The 18,803-nt window shown below is 39.3% G+C and overlaps 2 protein-coding genes across 3 annotated transcripts; both read right to left on the reverse strand.

The window, feature by feature from the left end:
* Positions 1 to 675: 675 nt before the first annotated feature.
* Positions 676 to 8,673, reverse strand: hbp1 (HMG-box transcription factor 1). Of its 2 annotated transcripts, none has more exons than XM_085412542.1 (11): positions 8,598 to 8,673; positions 7,056 to 7,219; positions 6,787 to 6,964; positions 6,330 to 6,450; positions 6,084 to 6,198; positions 5,536 to 5,654; positions 4,531 to 4,687; positions 4,240 to 4,384; positions 3,760 to 4,047; positions 1,723 to 1,864; positions 676 to 1,583 (listed from the first exon to the last, which is right to left on the reverse strand). In XM_085412542.1, exons 2-11 carry the CDS (start codon positions 7,192 to 7,194, stop codon positions 1,566 to 1,568), a joined length of 1,422 nt encoding a protein of 473 aa, XP_085268668.1. In that variant the 5' UTR covers positions 7,195 to 7,219; positions 8,598 to 8,673; the 3' UTR covers positions 676 to 1,565. The 2 variants fall into 2 exon arrangements, with proteins under 2 accessions (XP_085268668.1, XP_085268669.1); XM_085412543.1 differs by having other exon boundaries at positions 8,583 to 8,605.
* Positions 8,674 to 9,055: 382 nt separating this feature from the next.
* prkar2b (protein kinase, cAMP-dependent, regulatory, type II, beta) lies at positions 9,056 to 15,918 on the reverse strand. Its single transcript, XM_085412545.1, has 11 exons — positions 15,353 to 15,918; positions 14,271 to 14,306; positions 13,164 to 13,216; positions 12,992 to 13,075; positions 12,637 to 12,743; positions 12,339 to 12,492; positions 11,057 to 11,158; positions 10,893 to 10,967; positions 10,719 to 10,787; positions 10,492 to 10,627; positions 9,056 to 10,349 (listed from the first exon to the last, which is right to left on the reverse strand). Exons 1-11 carry the CDS (start codon positions 15,615 to 15,617, stop codon positions 10,216 to 10,218), a joined length of 1,215 nt encoding a protein of 404 aa, XP_085268671.1. The 5' UTR covers positions 15,618 to 15,918; the 3' UTR covers positions 9,056 to 10,215.
* Positions 15,919 to 18,803: the final 2,885 nt, after the last annotated feature.

The following is an 18,803-nucleotide window of genomic DNA, read 5'->3' on the forward strand; positions in this document are numbered from 1 at the left end:
AAAATTTTTATAAGCATAAAAATGCTTTTATTTGAGCACCAATCACCCGAGGACTATATTACTCTTTTATTGTTTAATTACAGTAAGGAGAAAGGAAAATCATTTTCTTTCTGTTTTTCATGCTGAAGCATCATTTTGTAAAATTCACACATGCTTTTATACATGTTCCCTTTATGATGACCTAGAAATCAGGGTATTTTTTATAAAGAGAAGATTGACATGGAAGAATCAAAAAGCAACTGTCTCTTTACAAAAACTGGGTGATTGCACCCTCTGGTGGTAACCATACATATATATATGTAACGCCTAAAATGATTGCTTAGATTAGACAGACAGACAGACAAACGGGCGCATGCCAAGGTCAGATTCCACTGAGCATAAGATTCAGCTAAAACCTTTAACGCTGCTGTCATTCAGCACAAGAATGAATTCGGCACACTTCCAACTTTGTACATGGTGGCTTTGGTGTGGTAGACAAACAAAAGATTAAACTGCATTAACCTGTGATGAAACTGTCAGTCTTTCCCAGTTGGACTTTCAGCTCAGTGAATATTAAGAGCTTTTAAAACTTGCTCATGTAGGAAACTGATAATTACTCAAAGGATTACCAGAACAAGCTATAAACACGTCAAAATATATTCACACTTAAAGCCAATCACCAAAGAAACACACAGCTGGAGAGAATTTTAAAAAATTATTTATAATATGATACAAGGATATTTTGTGCAAGAGGTTGTTGGTGCTGTAAAACCTGTACATTATGAACAAAAGCATTTAAAACTTAAGAGAAACCTGAAAGCAGAGCATGGCTGCTGGGCCACGATTGTGTCAAATGGCTAACTGTCAAGAGACGAGCTGTATTATACAGTTTCCCCCTGTATACAATGGCTGTATAGGATTAGATTACATATTTATATAAAGTGCAGAAGAAATAAACACTTACAGTGAAAGCCTGAAGTGCTTTATGACTGAGTATAAACCCACCACCGCATGCGGAAAGCCCTGTCATCATGTGACCGGGTGGTCGGGCAAAAACGACCTAAAGACTTGCAGGGCAGTAATCACAAACTGTTCGCCATAGTTCAGCGGCAGAATATGCTGTATACTGTAATACAAAATGTTTTAATAGATTATCTATCTGTGCAATATACTGAATATTAAAAATATCACTATGAACAGGTTTGAAAAAGTTATCTGAAATTCCCCCTTTTGTCTTTTTTTTTTTTTGACTGAAGCATAGCACCACAGGCTCTCATGTTTTCCCACCACTAGATATGAAATAACCTGAAATTCATTCTTATTTCAGAGGAATAAGACCATTTTTGACATTAAAGATATAAGAAAATATATGCACTGTTAGTGACTAGATTAAATGCTTTGTATATATATCTCATAACTCTGTTTTGTCACTATAATGTTTCATGGTTATAAAAAGCAAGTGAATTCAGCATCACAGTCGAGTCTCAAGAATACAGGAGAGCAAAGAGGCATCAAGCGGTCCATCAGACTCTGTCCAGCACCTCTCCATGCCAAAACAACAGCAGCCAGGGATGTGGGTAGATTATCTAGGTCTGCTGGGAACCCTGTGCAAAGACAACAGGAGTTGTAGATACACAGCAGACTGGACCCATGTTTAAAACCATAAAAATGCAATGTCAGTGTGCAATGTGGAATCGGTTGTGAAATAGAAATCGGTGCGTGATATCTGATTTTGGTCCTTACCGAGTTGGTTCTTTTACGTTTCCAACAGTCTGGATTGAGCCTTTTCTGCTCTTCGGCCAGGGCCTTGGCCTCCATGGTGTACATCCTCCTCTCCTCGTTCTTCATCTTCTTCCACTTGTCACCCAGAATGACACTAATGGCTCTGGAGCGAAAGGTTAGAGACAAATCGAGATTCAGTTTTTCAGATTTTTGACATGCCAGAATGTGTCTTTGTTTTCCTTTTAACACCGTCCCGTTTGCTCCTTCTGTCCAGGATATAGAAAAAGCGGCCCGCATACGTTTGATTAAGAAGTGAAACTAAATGTCTTTAGAAAAAAAATGTAATTTAATTTAATCTAAACACTGTCAGCTGTCAGTGCTAAATCTGTGACAGAGTTTTAGAGTGGAACCCCAAGGTGTAGATTAGCCTCATCTACATCTAATGTTTCATGTCCACTCTAACTTTTGACCTAAGAAAATAAAAACAGCTACACTTGGTTTTACTATTGCTTTTTTAACAATTAAAGCTGGTAAGCCATCTGTGGGTGGAGAATAAAGCCTTAATTATAATGTGCTGGGAGACGTGTGTCTTCATACAGGGTTTGGGTTCCTAAATGAGAATAGAGTTTTAGTCCTTCTGGTTTTCTACGACTTGTTTACAGCTTGTCTACATATCAGAAATTCTAACCCACCACTGAATGAACAGCTTCTCTATCAGAAGCATGACCCACAGTGGCTCTGCTGTTTTGTTTTGTTTTTTTGTTTGTTTTGGGGGGAAAGTTTGGGTTTCTTGGAGTGTTATTTTATCCTTGCTGTCAGGGCTACAGTGGCCAATAAGGAATTATCTTTGTGTTCAACTACAAGGCAACCTCTAACACAAGTTGGCGTGGGAAGGGAGACACAAAGCGACCATAAAGCTGTGGGCATTTTGAATCATGTGAAACTGTTCCACATGTTCCTCCGTTGACCTGGGGTCACAATAACCCATTTGGCAAACAGGTCAAAGGGATACATTTTGATCCAAGGTCACAGAAAAATTCAAACTAAAGGTCTGATAAAAATTAAATAATTAAAAACATCTAACCAAAGAACATCTAACCATGACAGGGGGTTGGTTTATCAAGTCACTTAATGCTCACCTATGACTCATTCAAGCATTTAAAAAAAAAAAAAATTTTTTTTTAAAAATCCATCTTGAGCAAATCTGAAAGTCATGTCCCTGAAAAAAGTGCATCAAAGCTCTGGCTGTTAAGTTAATCCATCTATTGCTCAATGAAACCTCATCAGAAGTTATCTCAATTGCACTCAAGAGTCCATTATTAAGGAAGGGAAACAAGGAGGAAAGGCTGAGGTATGCCAAATCAGAAGTAGAAGTAAAGTGAAAATCAGTGAGAACAGGTCTGATGGATCCAAATGTAAAAGTTCAGGTTCAAATCATCGTCAATATGCACAGAGGAGGTAAAACATAGAGTGTCTACAGCCACCTGTAAAGTATGGTGGAGGCTCTGTCATGGTTTGGTGCTGCATTTTAGCCAGTGCTATTGGAGATCTTGTCAAAACTGATAAAATTATGAAAGGTAATGACAGATTTTGATCACAATAGAACACGAACAGTCATGGTTTGGGCTCCCCAGAGCTCTGACCTCAACATTGTTGAAGCAGTGTGTGATCATCTTGAAAGAAAACAAAACAAAAGAAAACATGCAACATCCAAAAAAAGAGCCTTGAATGTCCTTCAAGAAGCCTGGAGAACTATTCCTAAAGAAATGACCAAAAAAAAAAAAAAAAAAAAAAAAAAAAGAGTTCAGTCTGTATTGAAAAATAAAGATGTTGATACCAAATATTGGCTTTCAGCCTTGTTAGAATTGTACAGACTGAGTCTTTGCCTTACATAATCTATATATTTCCAACTATGTTTGCACGTTTCATGAAATTATTGCACTTTTTTCATATTTTCCTAGCAAAATATAGAAAAATTAGTGGTGGCACAAGACTTATGCACAGTGCTGTAACTGGGAATATCTGTAAGTATATTGTATTTCAGTGACATTTGCACACCTGTTGTCCTTTCCAGGATACATCTGTGTGTACTCCACCCTGTACTTCTTGGCAAAGAGCATGAAGGCATTCATTGGCCGCTTGCATTTCGTAGGTGTGGCACCACTGGCTATCCCTGAGTTGTGGCTCCTGTTCGATTTGCTACTGGAGGAGTGAGGGGAGCTGGAGCGCTCGAGTTTATCACAGTCTGGACTGACAGCACCCCCACTGGACAAGGAGGCCCTCCGTTGACGAGCCATGCTGCTCAGAACATACACCGCTGAGGAATCTAGTGGGGTAAAGTCATAGCTGCAGGAGACAGAAAGGAAGGATTCAATTAACCAATCAATAACCAGAACCTTCTTCTGGTGTGTGGAACAAACAGTATTTCTAAACAGCCAGGTTTCATGTGAAAATATTTACAACTACTTTGACTTATCATGTATCCAAGTGAATGTGAAACGACTGCAAAAAAATTACATGACCATCTAAAGAGCATACCTTCTGAAAGTGTCAAAGACAACTGAGTCATCACAGTTAATGGCATCTGGGTGGTTTGGCGGCAGGCACACATCACCCAGCTGCATCTCATAGCAAGGGATCCCATGGTGCACCACAGTAAGACTTGGATAAAAGGAAGACCACCCTGAAACAGGATATTATATATTAGTTTGATCCTAAAGGTGTTTACTGAAATGCAAAAACTAAATAGATTGGATTCAGCAAATTGTTTAAGTGGAAGATTCTAACAGCAAAGATCAATTTAAAAGGAAAGAACATGTGTTTTTGTACCTTTGTTTTTGACAAAAAAGGGGTGATCCAATCGGCATTCAGCTGTTAGCAGGCCTTCATCTTGTGAGCCCGGGTCAAAGGTCAGTTTCAGAACTGCCTGCCCAAAGGATAATGTCTCCTCGTGGTTCACCAGTTTAAGCCCATCAGAGCCATATCTCTGTAAAGGAAACATAAATGCAGATAAGAAATGTTTCTATTAACTGGAAAAACGTGCATGACAAATTCACTACCAGAGAAGAATTAGTGTAGATACAAATCAGTGTCCAACTGCTTAAAGACTCAGTACGCGAGACACCCACAGTGCTTAATGTAATAGACCACCTGTGATTAAATTATTTTTTTTTTAATTAAAAAAAAATTTAAAAACCAAATATTTTTAGAAATCTGTCAAAAACTAAAAATAACTGAATTCATGTTTTTATACCCAAACTTCAGCCACCACTGGAGAATTTAGAAATTACTCAAGCGTAATATTTGACCACTAAAGCTCATTTTTCTGTTCGGGAATGCAGTTAAATTTATTTTAATTAACAAATAATAATTTGCTTTAATATTATTAATATTTATTTATTATTTATTTATTTTGCAAAACCGGAAATTTGAAAATTTGTGGAGTAAAGACACTAAATTGATTAAACAGTTTGTACACACTGGTGGATCGACCATTACAGAAACATAAAAGATCATTTTAGTTATTACCAATACTGTTAATTTAGGACAGCTGTGGCATAAACCTTACTTGGGTGATAGTCTAATAAATTAGTTAATTACTTTACACCAACACACACATATATATATATATATATAAAAACGACCATTGCTGCAAATCATTTGAGACTCATTTGTGCACACAGTTACTCAAATTTACTGTCAGTCACTTTCTATAAAGTACAAAGTAAACTACATATTATAAAGCACCTTATACAAGTGTCCACAATGATTTACTCATCTAGTCAGACTATCAGAATTTGTAAGACATACTAAAGGCACCATACGTTGCCATACCTTGAAAGAGGATGAGGATGGAGGCATGCTTTCATCATCTGAGTCATCATCCGAATCCCCGAGTTCATCAGCTTCCTGCCACTCCACATTTGGACCTCGATGGAAGCGCAGACGAGTCCCTGAATAGCAACAGAACAATGAAGCATGACAAATTAGCATAAGTGTGCTGATGTTGCAGAGAGGATGCTAGAAACTGGATGCAATGCTGCTGTTTGGACACCAGAGGTAAGAACTGGTCTTCTTTGCAATTTGTGCTAATCCTAGTGGAAGAAAATGTTAACAAAATCATCCTGAATGAATCTCTAGTTGTCCTCAGCACATTTTGAAGGATTTTCCTGCCTTCATCAAGTGATGACATTTGAAAAAAAAAGTGAATTTTGCATTCATGTTTAAATATCAAGCAAACACTATGAGGAATTTTCAAGACAATTGTTTCAAGTACTTCAAACGTTCACCATTAACTCCAACATGTGTGACTGAATTGACTTCTAGGTGTGTGTGTGTATGCACTGACGGATGCATATGGTCATGTATTCTTATTTATGCACCTTTTAGGAAACAATGCCAGGCTGTGGAGGGCCAAGAGTGAGACCATGCCATGTCTTCATCATCAGAAAACGATGATGACATTGAGAAAACCCCAGACTCTGATTCACTGCTGGCCTGTTTTTGATAATTAAGAAAGACAAATTACAATCATATCAGCATTGAGACAGGTTGAAAATCCATGCTGAGTCTGTCAGAATGAATGATTATCAGGTTTTTGAGTGAGAATGTTAGAAATGAAAGGTTACCCTGACACGCCTGCGCTCCCTGAGGTGGCCTCTGGACGGGTTGGGTGCACTACTGGCTAACGGGGGCCGGGCATAGGAATGTAAACTATTGCTGTTGCCAAAGATGTGAACTGGAGATGATCTGAAAAACAGTGATAATGTCACAAACATCAGTAGTTAGTTTGTTACGCAAGTAGATATATTTGTCACACACTCAAATGCACTTATATGCAGCTTTATGTGATTCTTTTGTAATTAAAACAGATTTTGCTCAGTCTTGGTCATAATGTTGCATGTCCCAACTGCAGTTAAAAATCTGCACAATTTTAGGGGCTATTTTTGCTGTTGTTCTGCTAAACTGCTACTCTTAATCTTGTGAAATTACCCCCAGGTGTACTGGGGTGTACTGTTACTACATGTGTAAAGGCGTCTCTGTGTTTACATCACACATGCAGGCATTCCTTAAACATCTACAAACCTTTTGTGTGGGGCGTCCTTCAGTAGAGGGCTCTGAGGACTGGTGGCTATGTTGGCCAACTCGGCAAGCCAGTTGGTGCTAGGAGAGCAGCTGAGCTCCTGGTGAGACACTGCTCCAACTTGAAATAACCTCGGAGACCTCTGGTCCTCCTCCACCTCCTGCAGCTCTGGCATGTCGTCTAAGGAGATAATTCAGTACTTTTCATACGCATATCTGAAGGGTTCGGTTTGCTTAACTGCAGACTGCACATTCTTTTTGGCTAGTTTTACCATACTCCATGTGGCACCCAGGAGGGGAAGGCAGGTCCTCATTACACTTGAGCGGATCGAACGACTCGTCCATTTTCAAGATGTTCGGTTTCCTCTCTTTCAAAATAAAAAACGGGCTACTGTCCAGCTTACTCAGCATCCATCGTCATACTCTGACACATCATCTGGTTTTGGGCAAAACCAAAAGACAAAGTTAGAGCTAAAATGGAGCTACTGCTGTCATCTGAATCAGGGCTGTGCAATAACCAGTTGCACTTGAAGCCCTTGAGGCAACTGTTGTTGTAATTTTGCACTATATATAAATATATAAATAAAAATTTAGCTCCGTTGAATTGAAATATGAACTAAATCAAAATAAAGTCTTTGCAGTTATAAAGTTGTATGTATGTCTGCGTTTGTTTGTTTTTTTATGGTAATATGGTTTGAAAGAATAATCAACTGAAAGAAAAACACGACTATAACACCCATGAGCTATCAAAGATCATCACCACAGCAAAACAAAAACGCCACAGTTAGTACTGAATCATTGCATATCACGTATGACATCAATATTACGGAAAAGGCACAAAGCCTTTGGGAACTCCTTTGTCTCTGAATCGACACAGCAAACCTCTGTGAATAGTCATGTGACTCCCTGCGTGGAGGCCTTGTTTATAAACTTAAAAGGGTTTGACGCATGCGTACCAGAGCTCATTCATTCATAACTGCGCAGCGAAAGCGAAAAATACCAGAAATTCGTCTTAAAAAGTGTCTTACCGACGGTGGAAAACATCGTTTTTGAAAACAAAAGTATGTGAGTGTCAATGACAAAGTAAAATATATCATTCTTATTGGGAATTTATATTGTGTTAATCGACAAACAATGTATGGAAAATCGTTAAAATATAAAGGTGACCGTGACTTCCTGAATTTAACACATTTAAATGAAAAACTGACGAACACTAACGGTCTGCCAACCGATCAAAGGCCGCAGGTTCGGAGACACCGTTGTTTCGACTTCGTAAGCAAGGATACACGAACAACATAATACCGTTCAGAAAACGCTTCAACAGTCTTATATTGTCGAAAAAGACGGTTGGGGACTCGGCCTGCTCTTTCTCCAACATTTAAATGCAGCAGTACTTTCCTTCGCTCAAACCTCGAAGCTCTGGGGTCTAACACTGTAAACAAAAGAATGTCAACAAGTTGAGGCATGACGCAACATCTTTGCCCCGTTCAAAATGAATGACACGAAAACCTATAGAAGCATTTTGACGGCATTTTCACACTATTCAAAGCATATTCTACTAATTTGAAGACTTGTTTTAATACAAACAACTGCTGTCGGATGGGTTTCTTGCAACAAAAACAACGAGCGTCACAACGGAGAAAAAAAAAGCCCCACTGTCGATCTCAATCTTTTAGTCGACGTCAAATTAACGCGTGACAACCTCGCTTAAACATTATACAATAATTGCAAAGACACGAGTCTCACGTGGACCGAGTTAAAAATTACTTTCAACCGTTTATTTCTTCGAAAAAACTCACCAACTTCCCACTTACCAGAGCTGTCGACATCAAGTAACTCTGTGGCATTCACTCGAGGGGAGGGATTGAATGGCTCCAGAGGAAGCTCCCCATTGGTGCGTAACAACGTCAACAAGACGAATTCGGATATTCTATTGGTTGATATGTTTGAGAAAAATAGGAGAGGTGTCCCCTAGTTTGTTGTTTATCCTCTCATTGGATAAAAGTACACGCCTGTTACTAGCCAGTAACAGCTGATTGGCAATAAAAGGAACAATACATGACTATTTTTTATCTGCAGTGTTGCAGTTACAGCAAGAATCACATGGACACATCGTTTTAAAGATTAAATTCTCTTTTTCGTAACGAAATAATCTCGTAGAAGATATGGGGACTGCCATGAATAATGAGTGGGTCAGTAAGAAACTGACTCTTTCATTCTTTTAACAAATACTAACCGGAAGCACAAATACAAAAAAAAAAACTTTATTGACATGAAAAGTGAAACATACAGTACTTTTAGCCAGTATTGTGGGTATGCCTTCAAAAATGACCAGTCCTACGGGGAAGGGTGGGGGATAAAATCTGCATGTTTAACCAGTTAAACCATGTAAGCTGCAGACAAAATACAGAAGACCTCAGTTACTTTAAAAAGAGAGAAGTAGTAAGAGAGAGGACCCACTTTAGATTCCTGTTGAGCGTAAAACTGTAGAAGTTGTTGGCAGAGGTAGACAGCAAATATGGATGTCATAATAATGTATGTTTCACCTATGCAAAAACAGTATTACCTAAATTTTACATTGAAACACAGAAAAATGAGTTGCCTTAAGATGTTGCCTGTAATGACTACTGTCTTGTTGGGCAACTTATGAAGTTTAAAGTGGGCCTATTATAATAACAGTAAATACTCCGTTTTAAAATTATACAGCAATGTGTTGTGTGTTGTTACAAAACTATCAGCTATCTCTCTGAACTTTGCTTTTTTGAAAAAAGAAAGAGCATAGTACTCAGCTAACTGCCACAAACACTTAGCAACAGTGATACGTGGTTTATGAGCATGTATTCCAGGGACTCCATCTTATGCTAAACAGGAATGTATTTTTGTAGAAATTTTAGGATACTGCCAAGTTTTTTTGTTTTTTCATAATCAAAATGTCAAAGATTTTATCCTTTACAAACCGTTTACCCTTTCTCAGGTTTGGGCCCTTTTGTACATGTGACGTTTGCTCGCACTTATCCAGTAAGAAATCAGCTTTGGCTTTTGACTTTGACACGCAATGTTTAGAAATTTACAAACGATATATATAATGTTGTACGTGTGGCTATAACACTGTGGAGAAAATGTGAAAGTAAAAAAAAAAATGCTCAAATTACAAACAAGTAATGCACCCAACACCAACAAGTAAAATGCACACTTACATTTTTTTTTTTTTTTTTTGTAAGGTGAGTGTTGTGGAAAATGTAATTTAAACAAGCTTTAAGCAACTCTGCTTTGGCTTTACTTTTCGGCCATAACCTTCCGACAACGTGTGTTTTATATATCTGACGCTCAAATGGTTTATGTAGGTGGATATTCACATTTCTTGTAAGAAAATCTGTTTAAGTGGTTACAAGCCTTTTTCCATCCACCCATTTACAGTCCACTGCAGTCGCTTCATGCAGTCTGTTGCTCAATTTCAGGGCTACTTCCAAACAGGGTCACCAGCTGCTCCTCATAGTTAGCAATGTTTCTCTTCATGATGTCCATGCATGGGCCTAGCAATCTCTCAAAGGCTTGAACATCCATGACTGATAAAGAAGAAAACAGATACAGTCAGGACTTGGAGGTGAATTTGAAAAGGATGGTACAAAATAATATGTGTTTTACTGGGAGATGTGCATCTTTGGCGCGATATATGAACGAACGAGCACAAAACTGCACAAAATTTACCCAAGCATTTGACACTCCCCACAGCATAGGCAGATGCAGCTCTGGGTTTGTTTGTGACGAGAGCAAGCTCCCCAAAATACTGGCCCCTGGAGCATGTAGCGATGTCCACCTCCTCTTCTTCTTGGTCTGTTTTTGTCTAGCAGAGAAAAAGAAATGCGTACTCTAAGTTTCCAGAGATTTTTTTTTTTAATCAAAGGCTTGTCTAAAGGGTGGCGGTGCAAACTTACCCGACTTCTCTTCATAGTGATTCTAACCTGGCCAGATTCGACAATGTAGAAGCAATCCGCTAAATCACCCTATGACAAAAAGCAACACAGCAATTGCAAAGGAGCACAAAAACATGTAGAATTTAAAAAAAAAAAAAGTCCAATAAAAGCAGATTGTACGAAGACATTATTCACCTGAGCAATGATCTGCTGCGAGTCGCTGTACACCCTGGTGGATAGCACGTCAACTACCTTCATTCTCTCTGACACCTGTGCATGAAACATATTTGGTTTGCAAATGTTTTACTGTAAATATGTAGTACACTGTGTAAATGCTGGAGGACAATGTTAATCTTGACCTCTAAAGATGTAAGCAGGGGTAGAGTTTCAATGAATGCCTCATACAGCTTCCTCTTCTTGGCATTGTTTTTCACTATGATCCTCCTGAATGTCAGACGATCCTGAAACAGATTTAAAATAAGGCTTCATTAAACACAATTTCTGATGACACTGACCCTGGGGTTAGACAAAAACTAACAATTCACACATTATAAAATATTATTCATAATAGTGCTATACAGTAATAAAAATAATAATAAACATAATGATGAAAAATCCCCAACCAAGAAGTCCAGACTGATCTCATGTTGTGTTGTGTTGTGTGCAGTGCCGATGTGGGACAGTTTCCAAATTCGTTATACTATTGCACCAGGTATGACTGTGCAATGACAATAAAGAGTTATCTTATCTATCTTATCAAATAGCTCACATAAAACAATAGTGTGCACTTATAGTTTGAATTTAAGAAAAGAAAAGAAACAGCACCATCCATGTGTCATTATGTGAATGAAATGAATGAAAGGACACCAAGCCTGAACACAAAGAAAGGAAAAATATCACAGACAGCATGGTCAACAAAGCTTGCAGTAACATACTGTGCTGCAGGAAACATATGTGACTGCAGAGGGCGCCCTATAGCTGACAAACCTTTTTCCCCTCACCCAAAGGCGCAAGCAAGGCTGGAACCTCATGGTTTAAAGGTTGCTAAAGTTGGACCCACTTCAAGTTCATATCCTATCGCTTGTTTACAAAATGAACAAGGGCCATAAATAAATTTTCGACTGTTTGACTGGATGCATTTTTTGGCAGCACTCTTCCTCCTTGACCTAAACCAATTGGTGGTCAAAAGGGGCTTCCTGTTTGAGATTAGAGACTCAAATAAAAACAACCTACAAGTCCTCAGGTGAGCACAGGACATGGCAGCAACCTACCCAGCTGCACTGAGAGGACTTAACTGAGACGTTACCCGCAGTTCAGCGATGGCTCTCATAGTCACTAATAAACAGCAGCTTCTCAGAAACAAGTCAGACTGCGACTGGATACTTAACTGGATGTTTTGCCAGTTTTCCTTAAGTAAAATAGCATCCATGCTGAAATGTAACAATAAAACGAACAGAGCCTGGAGGTAAAACAGCTGCTTTCGCCTTAATTTGTGTTCACCTAATGATGGTTTCCACACCGTCGCAGATAAACTCCCTGCTTACTTAAATCATGACAGCTGACAGCACAGCATGCTATAAAAACCCGATTAAGGATCCAACTGTGCCATTGCAGTGGGGTGCGGTGTAATGGTTTACTCACTAGGCACCAAAGGGCTCCAGGTGAAGTGGCGATTATTGTGGCCGCCCTGGGGGTGTTGTACATCAGCGCCAGTTCTCCAAAGCTGCCTCGGTTGTCATAGCAGCCCACCAACTTTTCCGTGCCATCAACCTTCACGAAAATGTTAAACGTGCCACTGAATGGAAAGGCAGCGGGGAAAAAATATCTTCAGTTAGCACAAAACAATGATTTCAGCAATTATTTAGCAACTGTGTTCACTTTTTCAAGTTAAATAACCAACTATGATGCGATTTGAAATTCACGAGCAAGTTAAACCCACCTTTCGATAACGTAGAAGTTGTCCCCGTCATCATCTTGATCAATGATATGTTCCCCTTCCGTGCAGAACTTCTCGAACATGGCATCCAGCACCTGAGACATCTCTTCCTGTCATGGGGGCGGGGACAGCAGTCAGACAGTGAAAGAATCATGCAGAATGCACTCAGAGTTTGTTTTCGAGTTTCCAAAACAAATAAATAAATAACTATCTCTAAAAAAAATTAGGCACGGTGTACTGGGCATGCAGCAAAAAAAAAAAGAAGAAATTTACTGGCCTTGGGCCATGTTTCCCTTTGTTTAATTTAGGATATGGCAGGGCACAAACCAGAGAAGAGCTTATGGAATAATCCACTCACTGGATCCAAATTCTTGAACAGAAGAATGTCCCTACATGCTTCCTGTAGTCTCTGTCTCTGCTCGTCAGTTTTGGGGTAAGTGACCTAAAACAGATCACGAATCACACTTATAACCTCTGAACAGTTAAACCAGTTGTGTAAAAACAATAATCACTGGATGGATGCAGTTTACCCTTGGCTCTTTATCCTCATCATCTTCATCAGGATTGAATGCTTCAGCACACACTGCATGACACAAACACACGAATCACATTTACATTTCTCTTATTGATGAGCAGCAGCTATTTTGTCCATATAGTGTTTTCGACTCTGGGGCAGTTTTCTTGTTATTAGCGACAGTAGATGTTAAAGGTGTTTGTAAATAGAATTGTTAATTGATCCCTTATTAATTGCTTGTTTCTTCCCGTCCGCGAATTATAACGCTGAAGTATACTAGCATCTCTAGGGTCTCTGAGAGCTCACTTCCAGTGGAACTGTCTACCAGGTCTTTATTTGAAAAAGCTTCACTTTTTCTTTAAATGAACTTTTAGATGAATAACGACACCTTACATAACATCTGAAAAACAAATGTTCATCTTCAGGTGGCCCACGGCACAGACTTCATCCCAGTCAAACAAAAAAGGCAAATTCCAGGGATGATTCAGGACCAGTTCAAGCAATAAATCTTTCAATAAAAACAACTTTTCTCATCTTGAGTACAGGAATATGCGGTGATGGATGACAGCACTCTTACCACATTTCCTTCCTATATGTTAACAGAAAGATGGGGTAGTGGTATAAAAAACTTTCAACTTGACATAGGCTAACGTGGAATATGGTAAGTGACCAGCTTAATGTTAACTTAATTGAATCTGTTTTCATTTCATGTGCAAGATTTACGGTTTGCTAAGTAAAAGATGTTCGTTCCCCGTCTGAAGTGATAAGAGGTAAGGTAAATACCCAAGTTATTAATAAATAATTCTTTCCATTCAGAAAGGCAAACCAAGCAGCTATCCAAACACAACTAAGTTATGTGAAGCCGCAACTTTACTATTGCTACATTACTCACTGACGGGTTCGAGACAAAGTGGCTTCACAAGCTGTAACATATCAACACTATTACAATAAGTGGAAGACGGTAACAAAAGACAGATGGAAAAATACTTAAGTATCACTTGTACTGAAGCCAATCTGACGCAGCCTCGCTAGTCATGTGTCACAGAAGGCTTTATTTAATGTTTTCAGCTCAGACACTGTCCAGAGTTTCCCTCCTTGACACAACAGGAAGATGGTAACTCACCTGATGCTCTTCGGATGAATCTGTTTATCACAGGGGCTGGAGAAAAGAAAAAGAAAGATATATATCTGTATTTTTTTTTTTAAAGCATGTTAGATTTCACCATAAAAGATATCCATCCATCACAAACTGTTATTGCTAGTAAGGTTTGAGGCCGTTGTATTTCGTTATCTACAGCACAAGTGGAGCATTCTCATTAGGGTCTATATTCATCCGAGTAAAAACTGAATGGGGGACAGCTGCTTTGAAGTGGATTTTAGCCTTTGAATCAAATTTAAATGAGAAAAACAGTGCCAAGCTGCTACACAATAGGTCAGTATGAAATATACATTAGATAGGTCTCGTCCATTAATGGCCTGCCAGCCAGTGATGACTGGGGAATCTCATTGAAATATGGGAGGCATTAATGGTGGTTGGTTGGTTGGGGGGGCACAACAATGACCCAAAACACAGACGTTTAACAACTGCATGCGAGGCATTTCTCCTTATGTAACCATTGCAGCCAGTCTTGCAGAAGCCACCACTCATTGGGATGCTGTGTCAGAGCTCTGGGTTGCTTCTGGCTGCACCTCATTACACTCTGGCAGCAGTCACTGTGTTAAATACTTCAGGAAATGTAGGCCTGTCGACAGCACATTGTGTACTGCCTGCATCTATATAACAGCTAAAGCTATAGGCCTTTATATTTTACAAGCTTTGTCTTTTTTGGGGGTACATATGAAGGGGAGGCCCACCGGGCCTGCACCTGAGACAGAAAACATTTAAACGGTCCAGATGTTTTTATGACTATCATAATTATTTATAAAGCAAAATAAGCCGCAGTGTGCAGGTGCTATTCTCTGAGCAGAAACGTGAAGAGCATAACACGTTCGTGAACCAGCATTGAGCCTCGGTGACCATATATGGCAAATGACAGAGCCGTTGTAAATGTATGGCGGCAGCATCAGCGCGCTCGATGTGGATTTTCATTCTCTCCCACGGCCATCCATCCATCCATACATGCTCACAATTCAAAGCAAAGCATCTCGAGTCAAGTTCAGCATCCCCCCATGACAGAAACACGCACGGTGAATGTGTTAGCCCACCTATGAATTCCTCGTCATCGTCGTCGTCCTCCTCTCCGTTTTCCGAATCGATCTGCATGGCTTCGTCAATGAAATTGACCGCTTTCCCAAGTCTCGGGGCCGAATTTTGGTCATTGCCAAATGAGGCCTCTTTGGTCTCGTTCTCCTTAAGCTGGGTGAAATACTGTAGCGCAAACTCGAGCAAGTCCCTGGGCTGATTCCTCAACACTTCCACGGTAAAGCTCTGTAACAGCTCCGTCAGTCCTTCAGGAATTTCTATACTCATTCCTGTTATCAGTCTATGGATGTGGACAAAACCGGTTTGCTGCGAATTTCAGTGATTCAAAAGCACCCAGATCAGGTTTTCTTCCCGTCGTGTTTTTTGGTTGGCTTTTTTTTTTTAAAAGATGCCGAAATCAGCAGACGGGTGTGTAGTCAGACCACCCGCTCAGCAAGCCCTCCACAGCGGATCCTCTCTTTTTCTTGAATGAAAATGGCTCTGGATTTTTGGTCCGAACATCTTCTGCTGCTTCTGGCTAGGAAACCCACGCATGTGACCCAGGAATCCATGGCAACCACCTATCCAGAGATTGCGTACGAGCAGCAGCGGCGCAGAAACTGCAGTCAGTCGCAAAATACAAATGATGGGAAAGAGAAGCCCTGGGGAAGGCTCTTTCAGTCATAGATCGATTTTTCACTAACAGAGATTAGATCAAATATCCTGCGGTCTGGCATGTATGTTTGCCGTGGTTGTTCGCTCATACTTACCCTAAACGATTAAAAATGTGATTAAATAAGAAGGGCAACATCGCATATTATTTAAAAAGAAAAAACAACAACAGCAGCAGACATAGCAAGGATAAAGACAAAAAGGTACTGCCATGCAATGATAAACACTGAATCTGAGGGAAATGTACTATTTTTTGTTTACATGTAATTCATATTTAAACAGGTAAACATTAAAACCTAAGGCCTCTGTAAAGACCTACAAATCAATAAAGATTCGTTCTGTATTTTTATTTAGGCTTTCTTCTTTTTAAAGGCGCTAATAAGAAAAGATCGTTTATGATAGTTTAGAGAGTTTGGAGGCTCATTTCTTAGGGAGAAAATAATAATACATGTGCTGGATATTTTAATGTCACGGGACCTGTCAGAACACTTTGACCACGCCAGAATGAAGTTTCATTTCAGAATCAAACGTTCCCCCGTGATATCACGGACTTGTGTAGCTGAACATTTAGAAAAACGGCTCAGACAAAGAAAAAATAAGTCTAGGTCTCAAACTAAAGGCCATTAATCATAGACTTCATATGGGCATCTATCAAGAGATGAACTAATGATGCTTTTCTGTGGGTCACAATATGACTGAGCCACAAAAATGTACATCCATAATATGAGTTCAAATTTGGTTGACACTTTCTCATTCCAGAAACATTTGTAGGAGTGACATGAGTTCACAAGCCTGCAAAACTACATTCTGTCAAACAGCTAATCCAAAGAGCTTAGCAGAACAAGGGGAAGTAGAGCAAAACAAGGGGGTAAGGGTTAAACTGGAATGCAGAGCAAGTGGGAAGTCTGCCCACTTGCTGAGGTTGGGTGACCTCAGGTGAGTTTTAGTCATGGCATGTGGTGGCACTACTACTACAGTGTGAGAAATCCCCCCCAAAAAATCCCGTCTCATATTGTGTTGGAATTTCAAGGCTTCCAGCAGAGAGAAGGTTAGTTTGAGGGAACAGATAATAATTGTGCTAAAGGAGCACAGCTATTATCTGCCATGGTTATCATTCCACTGTGGCTCCACTATGACACCCCTCCCCCTGCTGTGGCCCATATCTGTCACCCTTTATTAAGAAAGGCGCAGCATTTTCTCACTCCGGCGAATGGGAGCATGTCGATGGAGCGACCTGTAATGCTCCACTGCTGCAGTTTAGCTGTTAGCTTTCAAACTCACTATTTCAGACCACTGTGAACTATAAGACACCCCCCCCCCCCCCCCACACACACACACACACATCTGAATACAGCACAACGCCATCATTTCATACTGTAAGAGTCAGCTGCACAAACACACACACTGTGCGTCAGCCCTGTTCACTGAACCATAGATCCTGAAGACTGTTTCTACTTTAAGCTTCACAACAGACCAGTGGAGCTTGCATTGGTGTAATTGTTAACTACACTTAAACAGCGAATATATATATATATATATATATATATATATATATATATATATATATATATATATATATATATATAAAGAAGATAAAAGAACACATAACTTCTAGCTACTCTTCATCAGACGTAGATTGGTTTTTTTAGGCCTGCAATTTTTTCTTTTGTTCTTCACTGGCATTCTTGCACGTGTATTTAAACTGAAGAAATGGGGGGAAACATGTCTTTTTGCAATACTTAAATAATACTTGCCAAGTGAAGTGGGGCGATATCAGCTTCGAAAGGGCTCCGTGTTTTTATTCTTTGGCTTTAACTCAAAAATGTAAAGCTGAAACCTCTTAAGTCAATTTAATGACGTAATGATTGAGTACGTCCTTCTTTAATTCATTGGCTGCTAGAACCCATTTTGAATGTATTAGTGCCACCTACTGGACATCCCACTACATTACAATGTATTGTTAAACTAGTTAAACAGTTGATGTTGCTTCCTGTTTCAAGTGCCATTAAGTTGCCGTCTTTCCTGAGTGTGTTGGAACAAATGTATTCCTTGGGTATTACTAAGGGTAAAATAAGCTTACTGTGTAAAATTAGATAATTAATTCAGTGGTGAAGCTGTTCCACATCCTTGTGGGTTTCATTGGTGCTTTCCTGTAAACCTTGAAAAGCCTGTGGTCTGCATGTTTAGGTCATTGTAACAGATTCTGAGATAAACCCACACAAGTAGATTTTATTAGATTTAGCATTTAGTGTACAATATTAATATAGTCAAAATCACTATATCCAACAATTAAGGCTAGGCACCTAGTTCTGCTCACGTTCATGAAAGAAAGAAAGGAAAGAAAGGAAGGAAAGAAAGGAAAGAAAGGAAAGAAAGAAAGAAAGAAAAAAGGGCATGGCTCAATGAAGACATCCTGTACAAGATGCATCAGTCTTCATGACATTTTACCAGTAAGCCATCTCCCTGGGGTTGCTGTAGAGAAGCCACAGGGGTGTCACCCTCAGTGCACTTAATTTTTTTTTTTTTTTAAATGCATCCTTCCTCATTAAATTTGCATAAATGTGCAACCGAAAAGAACAGTAAAGTATCCTAAGTGTAGAACAGCTCATGTCACCATGACTCTTTAATAAGAATAATAATAAGAATCACTTTATTTATCCCGAGGGAAATTCTTTTGTCATGTACATGCTCAAAGTAGCAGGAGAGACAGAGGAACAGATGAATAAGATATACAATATATACAATAAGAATAGTAGTATACAGTAATATACCGGTACAGTAGGATAGTGCAAGACATAGTAT

Source organism: Rhamphochromis longiceps, linkage group LG7, assembly GCF_057381845.1.
Source record: "Rhamphochromis longiceps isolate RC_006_pf linkage group LG7, R_longiceps_female_GT1.1, whole genome shotgun sequence".
Lineage (NCBI taxonomy): Eukaryota > Metazoa > Chordata > Actinopteri > Cichliformes > Cichlidae > Rhamphochromis > Rhamphochromis longiceps.